Genomic DNA, 14,788 nt, shown 5'->3' with positions numbered 1-14,788 from the left:
TCAGCGCATGGCTTGGCGCGTCTGCATCATTTCTTCTCTCGGGAACAAGCAGTCGGGAATCTTGTCTTGGCAGCACATCACGGCACGGGCGGCGCGCCGACTTGGCAGAGGGTTCAGCCCCGTTGGCTTGGCGTGATTTACTAATAAAGGACAAAAAAAGGGGGAGGGGGGGGGAGAAAACGCCGTGCCATCCCACGCGACACCCCAGCTATGCCGTCTGTGGTGTGGTGGCTCTGTTGTTGTCCGCGGGCTTTTAGCTGGCGTTCTCTCGCATCGTGGTGGCGGGCTTCGACAACTACTATCGAAAACCTTTTGGAAGAAATTCAGACCCTTTTCTCCAAATCGGGCCCAAATGAGTTACGTTTTGTACTGAATATATACTCGTGTTGCTGAGTCGTGATGCTGATGAAGGCGGAGGAATCGCGTGGATAAAAGTGTGGCACGAGAGGGGTGTTTTCAGGCGTTGACAGCTGGCAGCGCAGCCGTCTTCTGCCAAGGGTGACAAGCAGGCGACCGTGCTTGAACTCTTCACTCGTTTGCCAAGACGCACCATCAACATTTCACAACTTGATCATGCCTCTCTCTGCCCAATTATTTCCAACATGATCCTCTTCATGCCAAAAAGGTCTAATGCTGTGGAAATCGGATTCTTTGTCCAAAGGCTCGGCGTCCGTGTTGGCACAAGCCGTCAAAGGTTACTACGCCGCAATTGTGCCTGCATAACGCTGTGTTGGAGTGGGGTAGACTGAACGGCATTGCTTTCTTCACTTTGCATTGTCGCTACCTCATTATTACAAACAAAAACTGGCACAAGTTTCGCAAATTGTCCTCGCAGTGTCCTGCCTGTATGGACTGGTACTGTTTCGCCTGGATGACTAGCTCGCCCTCCTGAGCCATCACTCAAACAGGCCCCCCATTTGCATTCTCATCCCAGCGATCTTCGATATTCACAGACAATCTTCACCATCGCCGCACGCCAACTGTTCCAGCCAGCCACGCGTCGTGAGCGATGATCAAAGACACGGAGAAATCTCGCAAGTCTTGTCTTGAAACACTCAGCTACTGCTTAACCTTTTGCCTCTTGGTATCGGGATTCAGGTAAAAGTGAAGCGGCAACGTCAGCACCGACATGACCATGCAGACGCCCGTCGTGAAGAGCTGCACGAGCGTCCACAGCCGGGCCGCCACGTGCGGCGCCAAGAATTCGAGGCAGTAGTTCATCTGATACAGGTCCTCCTGGCTGGCAATGTAGTACTTGAGTATCGCCGCGCCGTTGGTGGTGTCGCCATCGACCTCGAGTTCTGGGCTCGTGCGCGCGTCGCGTACGAGACGCGATGACTGCTGCTCCAGCTTGAGCACCGTCACGAGCTTGACCGTCACCGAGTAGATGGGGAAGAACCAAACTGTGAGGCTCTGTCGCGCCGTCGTGTAGAGAAGGTTATTTTTCTCGTCGAATGCTGGAATGAGGTCAGCACATGGTACACGATAGGAGGCCCGGCTTAACGTACCTGCCGAGTCCACGACAATGTCGAGTCTCGGCGCAAAGGTAATGTACCAGCGATAGATGCACTGAACCAGCCACAGCGAGTCAATGCTCCCGAAAAAAGGAACCGCAACGTTGCGAAATCTCGGCACCCAGCAGAGCGGATGGATAAACTCGGCATCTGGCAAAAAGTACTTATTCAGCGCCGCATCTTGCTCGTGGGCGCTACCCATGCAGAGCGTCTTGATGATTCCCTCGATATCGCTTGCTGCAGTCTGTATCAGCATCTTGGCCGCCGTGGGCAAGATTGACTGTGTGGCCGCTGCATACCTGGATTGTCCATGATGAGCTTGTGTGGAGCTGTGATGTACACAGCAGAAACTCGGCCGGAGCAGACGGAAGAGTTGAGGCTTTATGCTGCACGATAAGACAGGGAGCTGCAATCAAAAAAAAAAACACCAAAACTCGTAAAGTATGTCACAATGACCTATGCCAATTATATTTGGTGCATAGCCTCGTGGACCACGTTGCGTCGATGTGTGGTTCCTGGCACGTCCAGTGAGCTGATTATATCTCTCGCATGTGAATGTTGACGTCAGGACTCTTCTTCACATGCGACACTGGCAACAATGCCATGCACAAAACCCGGCTGGTAGCTCCGCCTTGAAATCGATTTTGCACTCGCCGATTCATTCAATTCATCTTGTTCATTGTTCATTGTTCTTTTGGCATTTTGAAGCATTTCTCAATTGAGCGTCATGTCGTCCAAATCAGGCGTCGAAAATCCGCTGCTGCATCCGCTGCTCTTCCTTTACCAGATTCTGCAGTGGCTGATAAGCTTGGCCCTCGCGCCGAAGCCGCCCAAGGACGGAGTTTCTTCCAATCGGCCTCGTATTGCCATTATCGGTGCCGGCTTGACTGGTGTCACGGCTGCTGCACACTGCGCCGGCCATGGCTTTGACGTGCAAATCTTTGAGGCCGAAGATGAGGAGGCTGTTGGCGGCATCTGGACTGTAAGTGATATGAAAAAATATCCCCGGGCTCAAATGGCAATGCACGAGGTCAATCCAGCTGACACAATATTCTATAGCGTGTAAATAGCACATCTGGCCTCCAGATTCACTCTCTCATGTACCGCTTCCACCCGGCCGTCAATTGGCAAAAGGGCTACCCCAATAAGGAGCAAATCGTCCAACAGATCCGCCATATCTGGAAGCTCTACAAGCTGGACAGGCACACAAAATTCAACTACAAGGTCGAAAAGGTGTACCAGGACAACCAGGGCCGCTGGATCATCAACGACCCCTCCAACGGCCGCTTCGCAGGCCTAATTGCCGCCATCGGTACCTGCGGCCCACCCAAGATGGCCAAGATTGACAATGCAGAGAATTTTCAAGGCGAGATTGTCCACTCGAGCAAACTTGACAAGTCAGTATCCCTTTAATAAAAAATTCACATGTACTTCAACAGTGTAGCTAACATGCTTCAGTGTCGACGCCAAGGGCAAGAAGCTGGCCATCATCGGCGGCGGCGCCTCCGCCATCGAGGCCCTCGAGTTCGGCATTGCCAAGGGTGCTTCGCAAATCTCCATTCTCTCGCGCTCCGACAAATGGATCATTCCGCGCAACATCTTTGTCGACGCGCTCCTCAGCATGAACATTTTCGGGCACGAGACGAGCCTGTCGTGGATCCCCGAAACGCTGCTGCGGCGGCTCTTTTACCGGGACATGGCCGACATTGCGCCGTCTGATGTCGGGCTCTTCACCGATACGCCCATGGTCAACTCGGACATTATGCAGCAGCTGCGCGACGGCAAGGCCCAGTGGATTCGCGGCGACATTGAGGGCTTCACCGAGCACGGCGTCCACGTCAACCAACGCGCGCAGGGCGTCCCCAAGGGCGGGCCCGGCAAGGACAAGGTCGTCGACGCCGATATTGTCGTGCTCGCGACGGGCTTCAAGCGCCCGAGCCTCTCCTTTCTGCCCCAGGACTGCTTCGAGGATCCCTACTGCCCGCCCAACTGGTACCTGCAGACGTTTCCGCCGCCGCACCCCAGCTTGTCGGCCATTAACTGCACCTACGTCGCCGCCATTGGCACCGTCGGCAACTGGCACATTGGCATCTACACCCGCATCATGCTTATGTTCATCACCGACCCCCTCGCGCGGCCCTCGCCGTTTTGGATGCGTCGCTGGATCGGCCTCACTCGCTTCCTCAAGTCGTACTCGCCCACCCCGGCCTTTGACTTCTTCACCTACCTGGAGCTCGTCTGGTGGTTTGTCTTTTGCGTCTCCATCAACCCGTTTCGCTGGAAGTGGGCGCTCTTTGTGCTCTTTGGCGTCGGCTTCGACCTGCCCAACAACTTTACCGAGCTGGAGAAGCGAGTGCTCAAAACGGATGGCTACCATAAGCTTGATCAGGGCCGAAGCTTCTAGTCTCGACAGCATTCATCTTTTTGTTACAGCATTGTCTTTGTCGCATACTCCTCGTATCGCAGCTCTGCTCTCATTCTCTGTTGTCTTGTGCTCACCTTGCATCATATCTCTTCTTTTGTCGCGGGAGACTTGTGTGTCTGTGTAAGAGTTTTTCATTGTTGGAAGTTCCTGGTGTAGCATACGGGTGTGCCGGCACATTATGGTTTTGTAACTCGGAACAGAAGAATTCTAGCAATGGCTACGCGCTTTGTGCCTCGTGGATGAGAAGCCAAACATTCGTGATACCTAACATTTTCCAGAGCGCAGTATAAGTCATGACTACATAAATAGTTGTCCCAACTACTCTCATCGGTCTCACCTAAATCAACTACCAAGCCTTTAACCCATTTCTTCTACAATGTCTACCGAAGCCGAACACGCCAACGACTTTGCCCGTCTCTGGACAGCCGAGTGCGGCCGGAAAGACCCAGACTCGGGCGACGAAAAAGTGCGATGGTTCAAGCTGCGCGTGGGAACTGCTTTGGGAAGATTCATCTTCAAAGCGAACCGAGCTGACTTTTTGGACTGCCCGCGCCTTCTGGCTGGCTTTGACCAACACTATGCGGTCCTGGAAGCTCACACTCGCAGCAACGAGCAAAATTCGGACCCTCTCCCCGACGACTGCCTAGCATGGATCATGCCAACCATGTACACCACGCTCCGCGACCGCGGGGAGCTATTTGATCCGAGCGAGAGACACAGAGAATGCACCCTGAAGGAGTTTTGGCAGAAGCCATGGAGAGTGTTTCAGGTCTCGGCTGAGCAAGGACGCATGCGCATCGAGTACTGCACGACGGAGGCATCCCCCAACATGTCTACCTGGACCGACCTGCCCCTGCCTCACCTGCAAGACGTCGGACGGCTCCGAGGAATCACGATTGTTCCGTGGGCCGGCGTTAATGTCTGGCACGCCGAGCCCCGGACCATCCTCGGCGACCAGCCACGCGAGGTCTGGATGTCCGGCCACCGATTCTACCTCAAGTCCTTTGAAGGCCTCGACGACGCGGCCGGCGTCGCCCGCCTCATTGCCAAGTACGAAGCCATCGACGCCGACATCTTTCACGAGTTTGCCTTTCCGCCCACCACGTTTGACCCGCTCAACGTCCCGCGCACGTTTTACCTCGTCGTCGACGACGAGCAGCGCGCTCTCGGCCTCGTCCAGACGTACGTCGACCGCGGCGTGCCGCTGCGCGAGGCCCTGCAGTCGGGCGACGCCTGCTCGGACGACGCCACCAAGCGCGCGTGGAAGCGCGCCCTGGTCAAGACGCTGGCGCAGCTGCACGCGCACGGCATCGCGTGGGAGAGCGTCGACTTGGACAGCGTGCTCGTCAGCGGGGAGCACGCGTGGGTGTTTCACTTTGGCGACGGGGGTAACTCGCGGCGGGCGGAGATGCTGCGCGTTGCGGGGGCCGAGACGCCGGCAGAGGCTGATGTTGCGCACCTGGCCAGGCTCTTTGCGGACGAGCTCTGGCAATGGTCCGAGAGTCAGCGGGTGCTGCCGGCGCCGGACCAGCCGCCCGTGCCGCCTGCGAAGACGAGAAGGACGGTGGAGGGGGTGCGTGGGGGGTGGAACTTGCGATCGGGCAGAATGACAGAAAATAGAGAGTAATGTTGTAATCAATTATAATGGAGACTTCATTTTTATCATCTACAAAGAGAGGATGCCCGTGTTGGTTATGCCGTAGACAAGTCTCCACTGTTGGTTGGTTTTTACCGCGTGGTACCAAGTGTTGAAAGGCACGGATAACGCGAGAACTTGTGTAGCCAGTTTGCCGGCCAGGCAGTAATAACTACCCTTAGATTTGACGCGCGGCAGCTCGGTTCGGCGTGGTTCATGCTACATTTCTATGACTTCATGTTTGAACAATTCTTCGGATTTGGATACTCGCGCGCTCGCGGGTACTCGCTTACACGGACTTGCTCAATTAGAATCATGACTCGCAATGCATCCAGATGCTACTCATTTTACACTATAGTAGAAGTACTTCATGTTAGCAAGACTGAAAAAAAAAAAATACAGTTCATCATCTAATCAGACTCTACACCGCCAAGTTGGTGTGCGAATCGGCCAACGTGCGCGTGGTTGCCGAATGCAGACAAAACAGATGAATGCCCACCTCCTTTTTCCCTAGACTTGTGCATCCTGATGAGCACTTTCCTCGACTACCAACTTTTGCCGTTGGAAAGGCTTTATGCGTCGCGTCAGACGGCTCAATGTACTACATCCAAGCCCGGTTGACTTTCAGCCAGGCGTTCAGTGTCATGTATCACGGCAAGGTATCACGCTCCACCAAGCTACGGGGAACCGTTTGGAGCAACACTCGTTCTTTGCAAGAATTCCGGTTGCTCGGCTGTAACTCGAACCAACATCCAGTCCCATACTAACAAGACTTCTTGTCTCTTTGCCCACAAAATTTCCCACCTGATAATTCGCGACCGTGTGCACCTTGCCTTCTAACCGTGAGAATCGCATCCGCAGCTACACACCCAACGCGGGCGAAACGCCGCCCGCCTTTGTTCTCCCTTGTTGTCCGTCTGCACGGGAGAGTTATTTTTTTTTTTTTTTTTTTTTTTTTTTTTTCACTTCGACCAATGATTCTCAGTTCCTTGGATCGTCAGGTAGACTGCGCAAAGTGTCGCGTTCGTCACTTGTTTCTCAACAGAGGACGGACGGGGCACGAAGAAGCGGCCGCTGACGTGGACGCGCTGCAACAAGGCATCGCCGTCGATGACTGGTTCGACTGGGCCGTGTAGCCGTTCCTCGCAGCATTCGTAGAATCATCTAATTCGTTAATACGAGGGGGGGGATAGTGAGCGGATGATGCTGGCGTAGAGCCCATATTCTGAGGCTTGCTGAACACTGAAAAACATGTCTTGTTGTACGTATTACAATGGTAGTATGTATTTACCTAATGGTCATGAATCATTCCGTATCGGCGTTTGAATGCACGCAAACAGCCCTCTTCTACTCCTCACACACAGAATTCCAAGAAAAAGCCCCCCCCGGCCCCCGGCCAACTCAGTTAGGTTATACACAAAAAAAGAAAAAAAAGGGAAAAGAATTATAATGCTCTCGAGCCATGCTGCGCCGAAAAGCTCTATACCCATAATCAATCATGGTTCAAAGAAGAAATCGTTTCCCTAGACTTCATCCTCTCCGGCCACAGCCTCATAGCCGCCTCTAGCTCGCATACCCGTGAGCTGCATCAGGGTCGGGCTCTCGTACATTTCCGTGTAGTCGACCTTGTCGCCGCCAAGCAGCGCCGTGCCATTGTCGCGCTGGCCAAAAATAGGCGCGGGGTCGAACCAAAAGTCCTTGCAGTTGAGGAGACAGCCGCGGCTGTAGGGATTCTTCTTCTTGCGGCGGTTCTTGCCGGTCGCAGCGCCACGGCCGGCAATGGTCTCGATGAAAGGGTCGACGCCCAGAAGACGGCACCACGACCGCAACTTGCCGCCCTGACGTTTGGCGGCGGCCGGTGCACTGGCAGGACTGGCGGAGATGGCCGGGTGGTTGGGGTCGAGCGGCGCGCCGGTCGAGGTGAATGCCGTGGAAGCGTTCTGGCCAGTGCTGATGCCCATCATGTTCTCATAGGTTGTCATGGCGCGCGACACTTGGATGAGCTGTGTGGCGACGAGCATGGACACCCACGTCAGCTGCAGCGTGATCCAGGCTCCGAGTAGTAGCGTGTAGGCGTCGGCGTTCACCATCTTGCAGAGGCTGGGGCTCAAGACGTTGCATTGATCCGATGCGTTGGCAGAGATGCTGCTAAAGTAGTTCCAGAGCAGCCAGTTATAGAAAAGGATGCCGATGCTGAGGGAAACGAGATAGAAGAAAAAGTGGCGGTGGGTATTGACACCGACACAGTTGTAGACCCAGGGACAGTGGTGGTCGTGCTTGGCCACGCAGCGCTGACATCGACGACAATGCTTGCTACGCAGAGGCGTACGAATCATGCACGTAACACAAAAGTTGGTTTCGTCGTACTTCCACGTCTTGAGCAGGTCGTCGATGACAGCACGTTGCTCGGCAATGCCGTTCATCTTGGGGACATATCCGGGGTCGTAACGCATACAGGCAGCGTAAAAAAAGGTGGTGAGCGATATGCACACGCCAAAGATGACGTTCAACAGAGGGTGCGTCGTCTCGGCCCTGAACATGGTATACGGCAGTACGGTGAAGAACCAGTTGACAGCGACAAGGAACAGCGAGCCGGCAAAGATGCCAGCCATCCACGGTGTCTTATGAAAGTGGCGCATGTCCGACGGCGCATATTCCAGCACTTGCTGCGCGCAAAACGTGATCCCATACCCAATAAGAACCGCAGACGGAATGCCGAAATATACAGGCGTATGCGACAACGTCATCAAACCCGACCATACCAGCAAAAACGGCCAGAGGAAAAGAAACCTCGTCAAGAATGTGCGCTTATCTTTTAGAAAGTAGGACGCGCCGGGCCACGGCGGCATCGAAGGGTTTCCATCCTCGTCAAAGCCACATTCCTTCAGCGCTCGATGCCATGCCTTCTCCGTGTGCAGCTCGCTGGCGGTAACCGCCGGCGTCTTGCCGGTATCCGTCTTGGCGAAGCGGTCGGCGCCGTACTCGACGACTTTAAGGATGCACGCTGGGTGCCCCTTGACGAGAGCCCAGTGCAGTGCCGTGAATCCTTGCTCATCGGTCGCGTGCACACTGGCGCCCCAGCGCAGGAAGACGTCGACGCACTGTGGGAAGCCCTTGTAGGCCGCCCACATGAGCGAGGTGTGGCCGTAGCTGTCCACGACGTCGACGGGGATGCCCTGGTGCAGCAGGAGGATGAGGAGCAGCACATTACCGTTAAACGTAGAGATGTGAAGAGTATTGTAGCCCTGGGAGTCGGTGATGAGAGGATCGGCGCCGTGCTGGAGGAGTAGGTTGACGGTGTAGTAGTGGCATCGCTGGGCGGCCCATTGCAGGGGCGTTGCGACGGATTCGCCGCCCTTTCTGTTAATTTCGGCGCCGTGATCGATGAGGAATTTGCACATTGCGTACTGGTTGTTAATTGCTGCCCACTGGTGCTGTTAGCTTGATCATCATGGCAGTCGATACAGCGCCCAAACACATACGTGCAAAGGTGTGATTCCTTCGTCGTCGGCATAGGTAGCGTCAGACTCTCCCGACTCGAAAAGTCTTTCCATCGCAGGCACGTCGCCGGTACGAGCATACTGCATAATGTCGTCCTCGGGCGCAGGCGGAGCAGCCGCAGCAGTTGCCGCTCCCGCGCTCTCGTTCTGTATGCTCCCCATCTCCATGTTGCTGTCAAGCTTGGGTGCCGCGGCAGAGGCCTTGGTCAATGGTTGCATATGGGTAGACGACGCAGCAGATATGCTGCTTGGTCGTGCCGGGCTGGCCATACGTGCTCGGCAGAGAGACCGTTGCCGGCAGGGGGTTATCGGGGTCGGTCACGAATGGTCTGAGAAATAAGGGCGAAATTAAATGGCCGTTGGTGCCGGGCTTCGGACAGATGTGAGACACGGCTTTCGTTGAGCCTAGGGCGCACTCATGCTAGTTATGGATGAAGACGAAGAATGTTGGTGGCGCAATGCTGGATGCTGTACTAAATGAAGCCGTAGGCCAAAAATCTCGACAGGAAAAGAATGAAGAAAACCGGCTGACAATTTTCATTGCCGGCTAGGAGATTTGATGATGTTCACAGCGTGGCTGAGCTTCGACTGGGCTTTCCTTATTGAGACTAGCGCAAACGCATCAAAGGGGAGACTGCCTGTGGCTGGTGAATCTCACAACCAACCAAAGTCCGTTGCGACACAGGTCAAACGATGACCAAGACTTTCTCCTCTCAACCTTCAGTTTGTGAGTCGGCATGCCGCCATCGCACACCATTCGACCGTCGACGTGCAGAGATTCATGATGTCGCCCTAGCTGTACGTCTCGCCGCCCTTAGCAACGGGGTCATACTTCACCCTAAAGAGCGGAACGTGTCGAGGGACGAACCCCGAACCATGTCCAGAGTAGCCACGTAGCGGCGCGGCATCGGCCGTTCGAAGTTGCTGTCATATAAGTCGTTTAGTCTTCTAGACGAAGCAGGTCACAGACAGCAACACACAAAGCTGGCGCTTTTGCACTGCGGGAGCTCACCATCTTGCTAACAACGTGCTCGTCGATGTAAGCTTTCGGATATATGCACTTGCATGATGATGAGAGGAGGGAGAATGGTTCGACGAGTGGGATCTGAAGATGCCAAAAGGGCCGCCTTTATTCTTTCTGAACTATCATTATCACAGTTTCCCGAAAGACCGAGAATCGAGCAGCTCGAATGAGCCACTCGTCAACCGGCCTTTGACCACAAGGGCCCATTTGGCGCTTCTAGCGTGTTCACCAGGCCTCGCATGTTCGTCACGTCTGGTTTTACGTGTCCAACACATCGGTCGCGGCCGGCCGCGTGGCCGCGAACGGGTGATGGTGCTGCTGCCGTCTTGTGAACTTTACCAAGCTCGATGGCACACAGGCTTGCGGGAGCCGTCGAGAGCAAGTTCTTGATGAAAAGGTCTGCTGCTGCCAAGTCAATTTCCATGGCGACGATGCGAGTCCCTTCCAAGCGCGCCCTGGGTTTCTAGTCAAGGCAGCCTGGGCGGAGAGTACACTCAAGTTGTACAAGCCCCGTGTATCCAGATTGTAATGGCAATCGTGGCTCAAGACCTGCCTTCCGTTTCAGCCATCATAGATTGTACATTCTTACTAGATTTGTGCTTTGTTTATATGCAAAGACAACGATATTGCTTCTGCTGTTTTAGCCCGTTCTGAGCTTGGGATGGCATGACTTTGGTGGGCTTAGACATGGGTCATGTCCAGACTGCACTGCGCGTCTCGCGCTCTAAGCCAAAGAGTATTTCTCATCTTATTATCCGCAGAAAAAAAGTCACAGTATACAGAATTGCATTGTCGATTTCTTTGCCCTGATAGCACGTATATTAAATTCGAGCGCCTTGATTTACACCATCTGCAAGAACTACAGCCACAAGTGGCGACCAAAAGTTGGCAGAGGCGCAGGACTTGCGGCCCGAAATTCAAGACCCCACCAAAACCAATCTGGCCCGAGTAGCCACCAACGACTCAAACGCCAACATTTCGACAACCAACTTCAGGAGAGACGAACACGGGCAGCCCGGCGCCCAATCTCCCATATTCCATTTCCCACCTCCCCCCCTCTCCGACTCACATTCGCTCCCCCGACCCGACGCAGCCCGCCACGATGCCTACCTTTGAGCAAATTGTCGCCTTCCTCATGACGCCGTCGTGGCCCGTCGTGCTCCTCGGCTTGCTCGTCGTCCTCGGCGCTCCGGTGCTGCTGCACGTCGTCCTCTCCCGCAGCGTCACCTACATTGTGCCGCCCGTCGTGCTCCTCCTCGGCCCTTCCGGCGGCGGCAAGACGGCTCTCCAGACGCTGTACGAGCGCGGCGGCAGCGCGCCCGCCGCCGCCACGCGCACCTCGCAGTCGTCGCAGTCGGTCGAGCTCCACGCGTCCACCGACGCGGCCAACAAGACGACGTACCGCAACCGCGACGAGTCGGACGGCACGTATACCAAATTCTTGCTCGTGGATACCCCCGGCCACGGCAAGCTGCGCAACACGGCACTCGGCAAGCTGCGCCGCGCCGACAAGCTCCGCGCCGTGGTCTTTGTCGTCGACGCCGCGGCGCTCGGCGAGCACGACGTGTTGGCCGCTACGGCGCAGTATCTGTACGATGCGCTGCTGGTGCTGCAGAAGAAGGCGACGACGATGACGACAAGGGGGTCCAAGGACAGGCGCGGCGCCGCCGTGCCAGTGCTCGTGGCCGCCAACAAGATGGACCTGTTTACGGCGCTGCCCGCAGCCATGGTGCGCGCGAACCTCGAGGCGGAGATTTCGCGCATCCGCGCGTCGCGCAGCAAGGGCCTGCTCGACTCGGGCGTCGGCGCTGATGAGCTCGGTGCCGAGGAGCAGGACGGCTGGCTGGGCGAGTATGGCGCCGACAAGTTTTCGTTTGCCCAGATGCAGGAGTTTGGCATTGATGTGGATGTTTTGCCCGGGACTGTCGTGGCGGAGGAGCCTGACGCGGACAAGTGGTGGTGGTGGATTGCGCAGAGAATATAGACTTGTTCGCTGTGGCTGTGACTTGTACGCAGCAGCCAGTACAAAAAAACAAACCTTTCTAATTCATAACGAAATGTACTATATCACTAGTTCGAAAACTCCTGTATCATAGCCAAGTGTACTGTATCAATAATTTTCTTGTTCTCAAGCAATCTGTGCCTGGATTTCAACGTCATGTACATGCTCGGGCCGGCTTCTCGTCATTAACTTGTTCGTTTTATTCATCGTCTGATCATATCAAGAACCGTAGATGTTGAGTCTACAAGGCTCGTCCTGGTGTCTAGTCTATTTATTGACAACAGTCTCCCATGAAAAGTTGAGTCCAAAATCACAAACGCCAAAACTGGTACGACATGTATCAAAAGAGTAGAAAACTTTGGCAATTCCACCTTTGCCGATCCGCTCATAGCTTTTGGTTCACCATCCAAGTAAGCAGGTCGACCTTTGTGACAACCGCCACCGGCTTGGCTAGCGTCTTGCTGTCGGCGCTCTTTTCCGTGACGACGGCGGCGCTGTTCCACTCGAAAAACTTGCTCAGGTAGTTGAGAGACGTGTCGAGGGTAATCTCGACAAACTTGCGCTTGACGTCCTTGCCCGAGGCGGCCGTCTGGCGAGGGTCCGTGACAATCTCGTCCATGCGGCCAAAGTCAAACATGACGTCCTTGACCTGGGTCTGGCCGGTGGCGCGGCCGCTCGAGATGTAGCTCAGCAGATTGCCGAGGGTGACGACGCCGACGAGGCGGCCCGAGGCGGCGAGCACGGGCAGCTGGTCAAAGCCCTTGTCGCGCATCGTCTCGACGGCCTCGGCGCACTCGGCTGTGGCAGCGACCGAAGTGACGGGCTTGAGGCGCAGCGAGGCAATGGTGGCGCCGGCGTAGGGATCGGTCTTGGTTGTCGCCTTGCCGTGGGGGCTCGTGACCGACGCGCTCTCGATGCCGTTGATGGGGAACAGGTTGTTGGCCGCCAGCCAGTCGTCGTCGGCAAACTTGGACAGGTAGCTACGGATGCTGTCGGGCAGCACGACGACGACCACATGACCCTTTTTGAAACCGTAATCCTTGACGGCCTTGAGCATGGCGGCCATGGCCGAGCCGGAGCTGCCGCCCACGAGGAGACCCTCTTCCGAAATCAGGCGACGAGCGAGGTAGAATGACTCGTGATCGCCCGTCTTGTACCACTTGTCGACGAGCTCGCGGTCGAGCACCTCGGGGATGAAGTCGTAGCCGATGCCCTCGACCTTGTACGGCTGGTTGGCGTGCTCTTCGTTGAGCGACTCGGGGACGGCGAGGATGCTGCCGTGGGGGTCAGCCGCAATGACCTTGATGTCTTTGTTGTGCTTGCGGAGGCCGCGGGCAAGGCCACTAATGGTGCCACCGGTGCCGGCGCCGGCGACAATGGCGTCAATCTTGCCGCCCGTCTGCTCCCAAATCTCCTCGGCGGTGCCGTGCTCGTGGGCGAGCGGGTTGTCGAGGTTGCCGTACTGGTCGAGGATGTGAGCGTTGGGAATCTCCTTTTCAAGACGACGGGCGACACCAATGTGCGACTCGGGGGCGTCCCATGCGGCCTGGGTCGGGGTGCGGATGATGGTGGCGCCGAGCGCGCGCAGGACCGAGACCTTTTCGGCTGACATCTTCTCGGGCATGGTTATGATGGTTTTGTAGCCTTTAATGGCACCGACAAGGGCTAGACCAATGCCGCTGGAGTAAAAAAGGGAAAAATTGTTAGCATGCTTTGTCTCATCGGCCCTCAGGGTTGGCCGTGAGAACGCGGCCGGAAACGTACGTGTTGCCCGAGGTGGGCTCAATCAGCGTATCGCCGGGCTTGATGCGGCCGCTCTTCTCGGCTTCCTCGACCATGCGCAGGGCGATACGGTCCTTGACGCTGCCGCCGGCGTTGAATAGCTCGGCCTTGACGTAGACTTCGCATTCGACGCCGAGGGACTGTGGCACCTTGTTGAGTCGAACCAGCGGGGTGTTGCCGATGAGCTCGGTGGCGGAAAGGACCGTGGCGGGTTTGCGGCCGACATGGGGGATGCTGGGTGAATCAGCCATGGTGACGGTATTTATCGAGAAAAAAAGGAGAAAAGTGTAGAAACAAGGAAAAAGAAAGTTGACGATGGTTGTTTGGAAAAGTGGCGTGTCTAAAAAGACGTTCAAAACACCCCGCCACCGCCGCCGCAGCTTTTTTTCCTGCCCCACCATGCAGCGCCTCGCCGCGGCCCCAACGCCGGCGGTACCCGCTTGTGGCCCATGTCATTCTCGCTGTGTAAGTCGTGATTTTGGAGCAACAGAATTATCACTGACATGTTTACAGTCTTGAACTGATATACTACGCTTGATCTTGCAATGAGTTTCTACCAGAATCTTCATCTTTCATTTCGTGTAGGCCGTCATCTCCCTATTCGCTCCCTCTTGCAACAGATACCAAGGGATTTAACAGGTCTACTATCAGAGTATTATTATGGTATGCAAGTGACGCGAAAAAAAATTCTCTGACGTTTTCCACAGTACATGCTCTCTCTATACTTACATAGCTGGTGCCCAGGACACTAGACTAGCTTGCCAACTTGCCTAGTCCTATCCATAAACCCGTCTAAAAATTCCACATTATTAGTGCCATGTATGAGATCAAATGAAACTTGGAGGCCAAAAGCGTCTAGCAGACTCTAAATGGCATGCATATGTCGAGAACATCCAGATATTGAA

The 14,788-nt window shown here is 55.4% G+C and overlaps 7 protein-coding genes across 7 annotated transcripts; 3 read left to right on the top strand and 4 right to left on the bottom strand.

Moving 5' to 3' along the window:
- Positions 1-1,059: 1,059 nt before the first annotated feature.
- Positions 1,060-1,826, bottom strand: BBA_08403 (uncharacterized protein; the record flags this gene model as incomplete). The annotated part of the gene is made up of 3 exons (XM_008603500.1): positions 1,060-1,457; positions 1,509-1,751; positions 1,814-1,826. 3 exons carry the CDS (start codon positions 1,824-1,826, stop codon positions 1,060-1,062), a joined length of 654 nt encoding a protein of 217 aa, XP_008601722.1.
- A 415-nt stretch (positions 1,827-2,241) lies between these two features.
- On the top strand, positions 2,242-3,918 carry BBA_08402 (monooxygenase-like protein; the record flags this gene model as incomplete). The annotated part of the gene is made up of 3 exons (XM_008603499.1): positions 2,242-2,496; positions 2,574-2,911; positions 2,973-3,918. The coding sequence occupies 3 exons, from the start codon at positions 2,242-2,244 to the stop codon at positions 3,916-3,918; spliced, it is 1,539 nt and encodes a 512-aa protein (XP_008601721.1).
- Positions 3,919-4,315: 397 nt separating this feature from the next.
- BBA_08401 (uncharacterized protein) lies at positions 4,316-5,566 on the top strand (the record flags this gene model as incomplete). The annotated part of the gene is made up of 1 exon (XM_008603498.1): positions 4,316-5,566. The coding sequence occupies one exon, from the start codon at positions 4,316-4,318 to the stop codon at positions 5,564-5,566; it is 1,251 nt and encodes a 416-aa protein (XP_008601720.1).
- Positions 5,567-7,098: 1,532 nt separating this feature from the next.
- BBA_08400 (palmitoyltransferase AKR1) lies at positions 7,099-9,345 on the bottom strand (the record flags this gene model as incomplete). Its single annotated transcript, XM_008603497.1, has 2 exons — positions 7,099-9,003; positions 9,058-9,345. The coding sequence occupies 2 exons, from the start codon at positions 9,343-9,345 to the stop codon at positions 7,099-7,101; spliced, it is 2,193 nt and encodes a 730-aa protein (XP_008601719.1).
- A 932-nt stretch (positions 9,346-10,277) lies between these two features.
- On the bottom strand, positions 10,278-10,523 carry BBA_08399 (uncharacterized protein; the record flags this gene model as incomplete). The annotated part of the gene is made up of 1 exon (XM_008603496.1): positions 10,278-10,523. The coding sequence occupies one exon, from the start codon at positions 10,521-10,523 to the stop codon at positions 10,278-10,280; it is 246 nt and encodes an 81-aa protein (XP_008601718.1).
- Positions 10,524-11,201: 678 nt separating this feature from the next.
- Positions 11,202-12,083, top strand: BBA_08398 (signal recognition particle receptor beta subunit; the record flags this gene model as incomplete). The annotated part of the gene is made up of 1 exon (XM_008603495.1): positions 11,202-12,083. The coding sequence occupies one exon, from the start codon at positions 11,202-11,204 to the stop codon at positions 12,081-12,083; it is 882 nt and encodes a 293-aa protein (XP_008601717.1).
- A 403-nt stretch (positions 12,084-12,486) lies between these two features.
- BBA_08397 (cystathionine beta-synthase) lies at positions 12,487-14,134 on the bottom strand (the record flags this gene model as incomplete). The annotated part of the gene is made up of 2 exons (XM_008603494.1): positions 12,487-13,780; positions 13,866-14,134. The coding sequence occupies 2 exons, from the start codon at positions 14,132-14,134 to the stop codon at positions 12,487-12,489; spliced, it is 1,563 nt and encodes a 520-aa protein (XP_008601716.1).
- Positions 14,135-14,788: the final 654 nt, after the last annotated feature.

This window comes from Beauveria bassiana (genome assembly GCF_000280675.1).
Source record: "Beauveria bassiana ARSEF 2860 unplaced genomic scaffold BBA_S00034, whole genome shotgun sequence".
NCBI classification, from domain to species: Eukaryota; Fungi; Ascomycota; class Sordariomycetes; order Hypocreales; family Cordycipitaceae; genus Beauveria; species Beauveria bassiana.
Note: the sequence above shows the minus strand (reverse complement) of the source record. Positions and strands in the feature narration are given on the sequence as shown.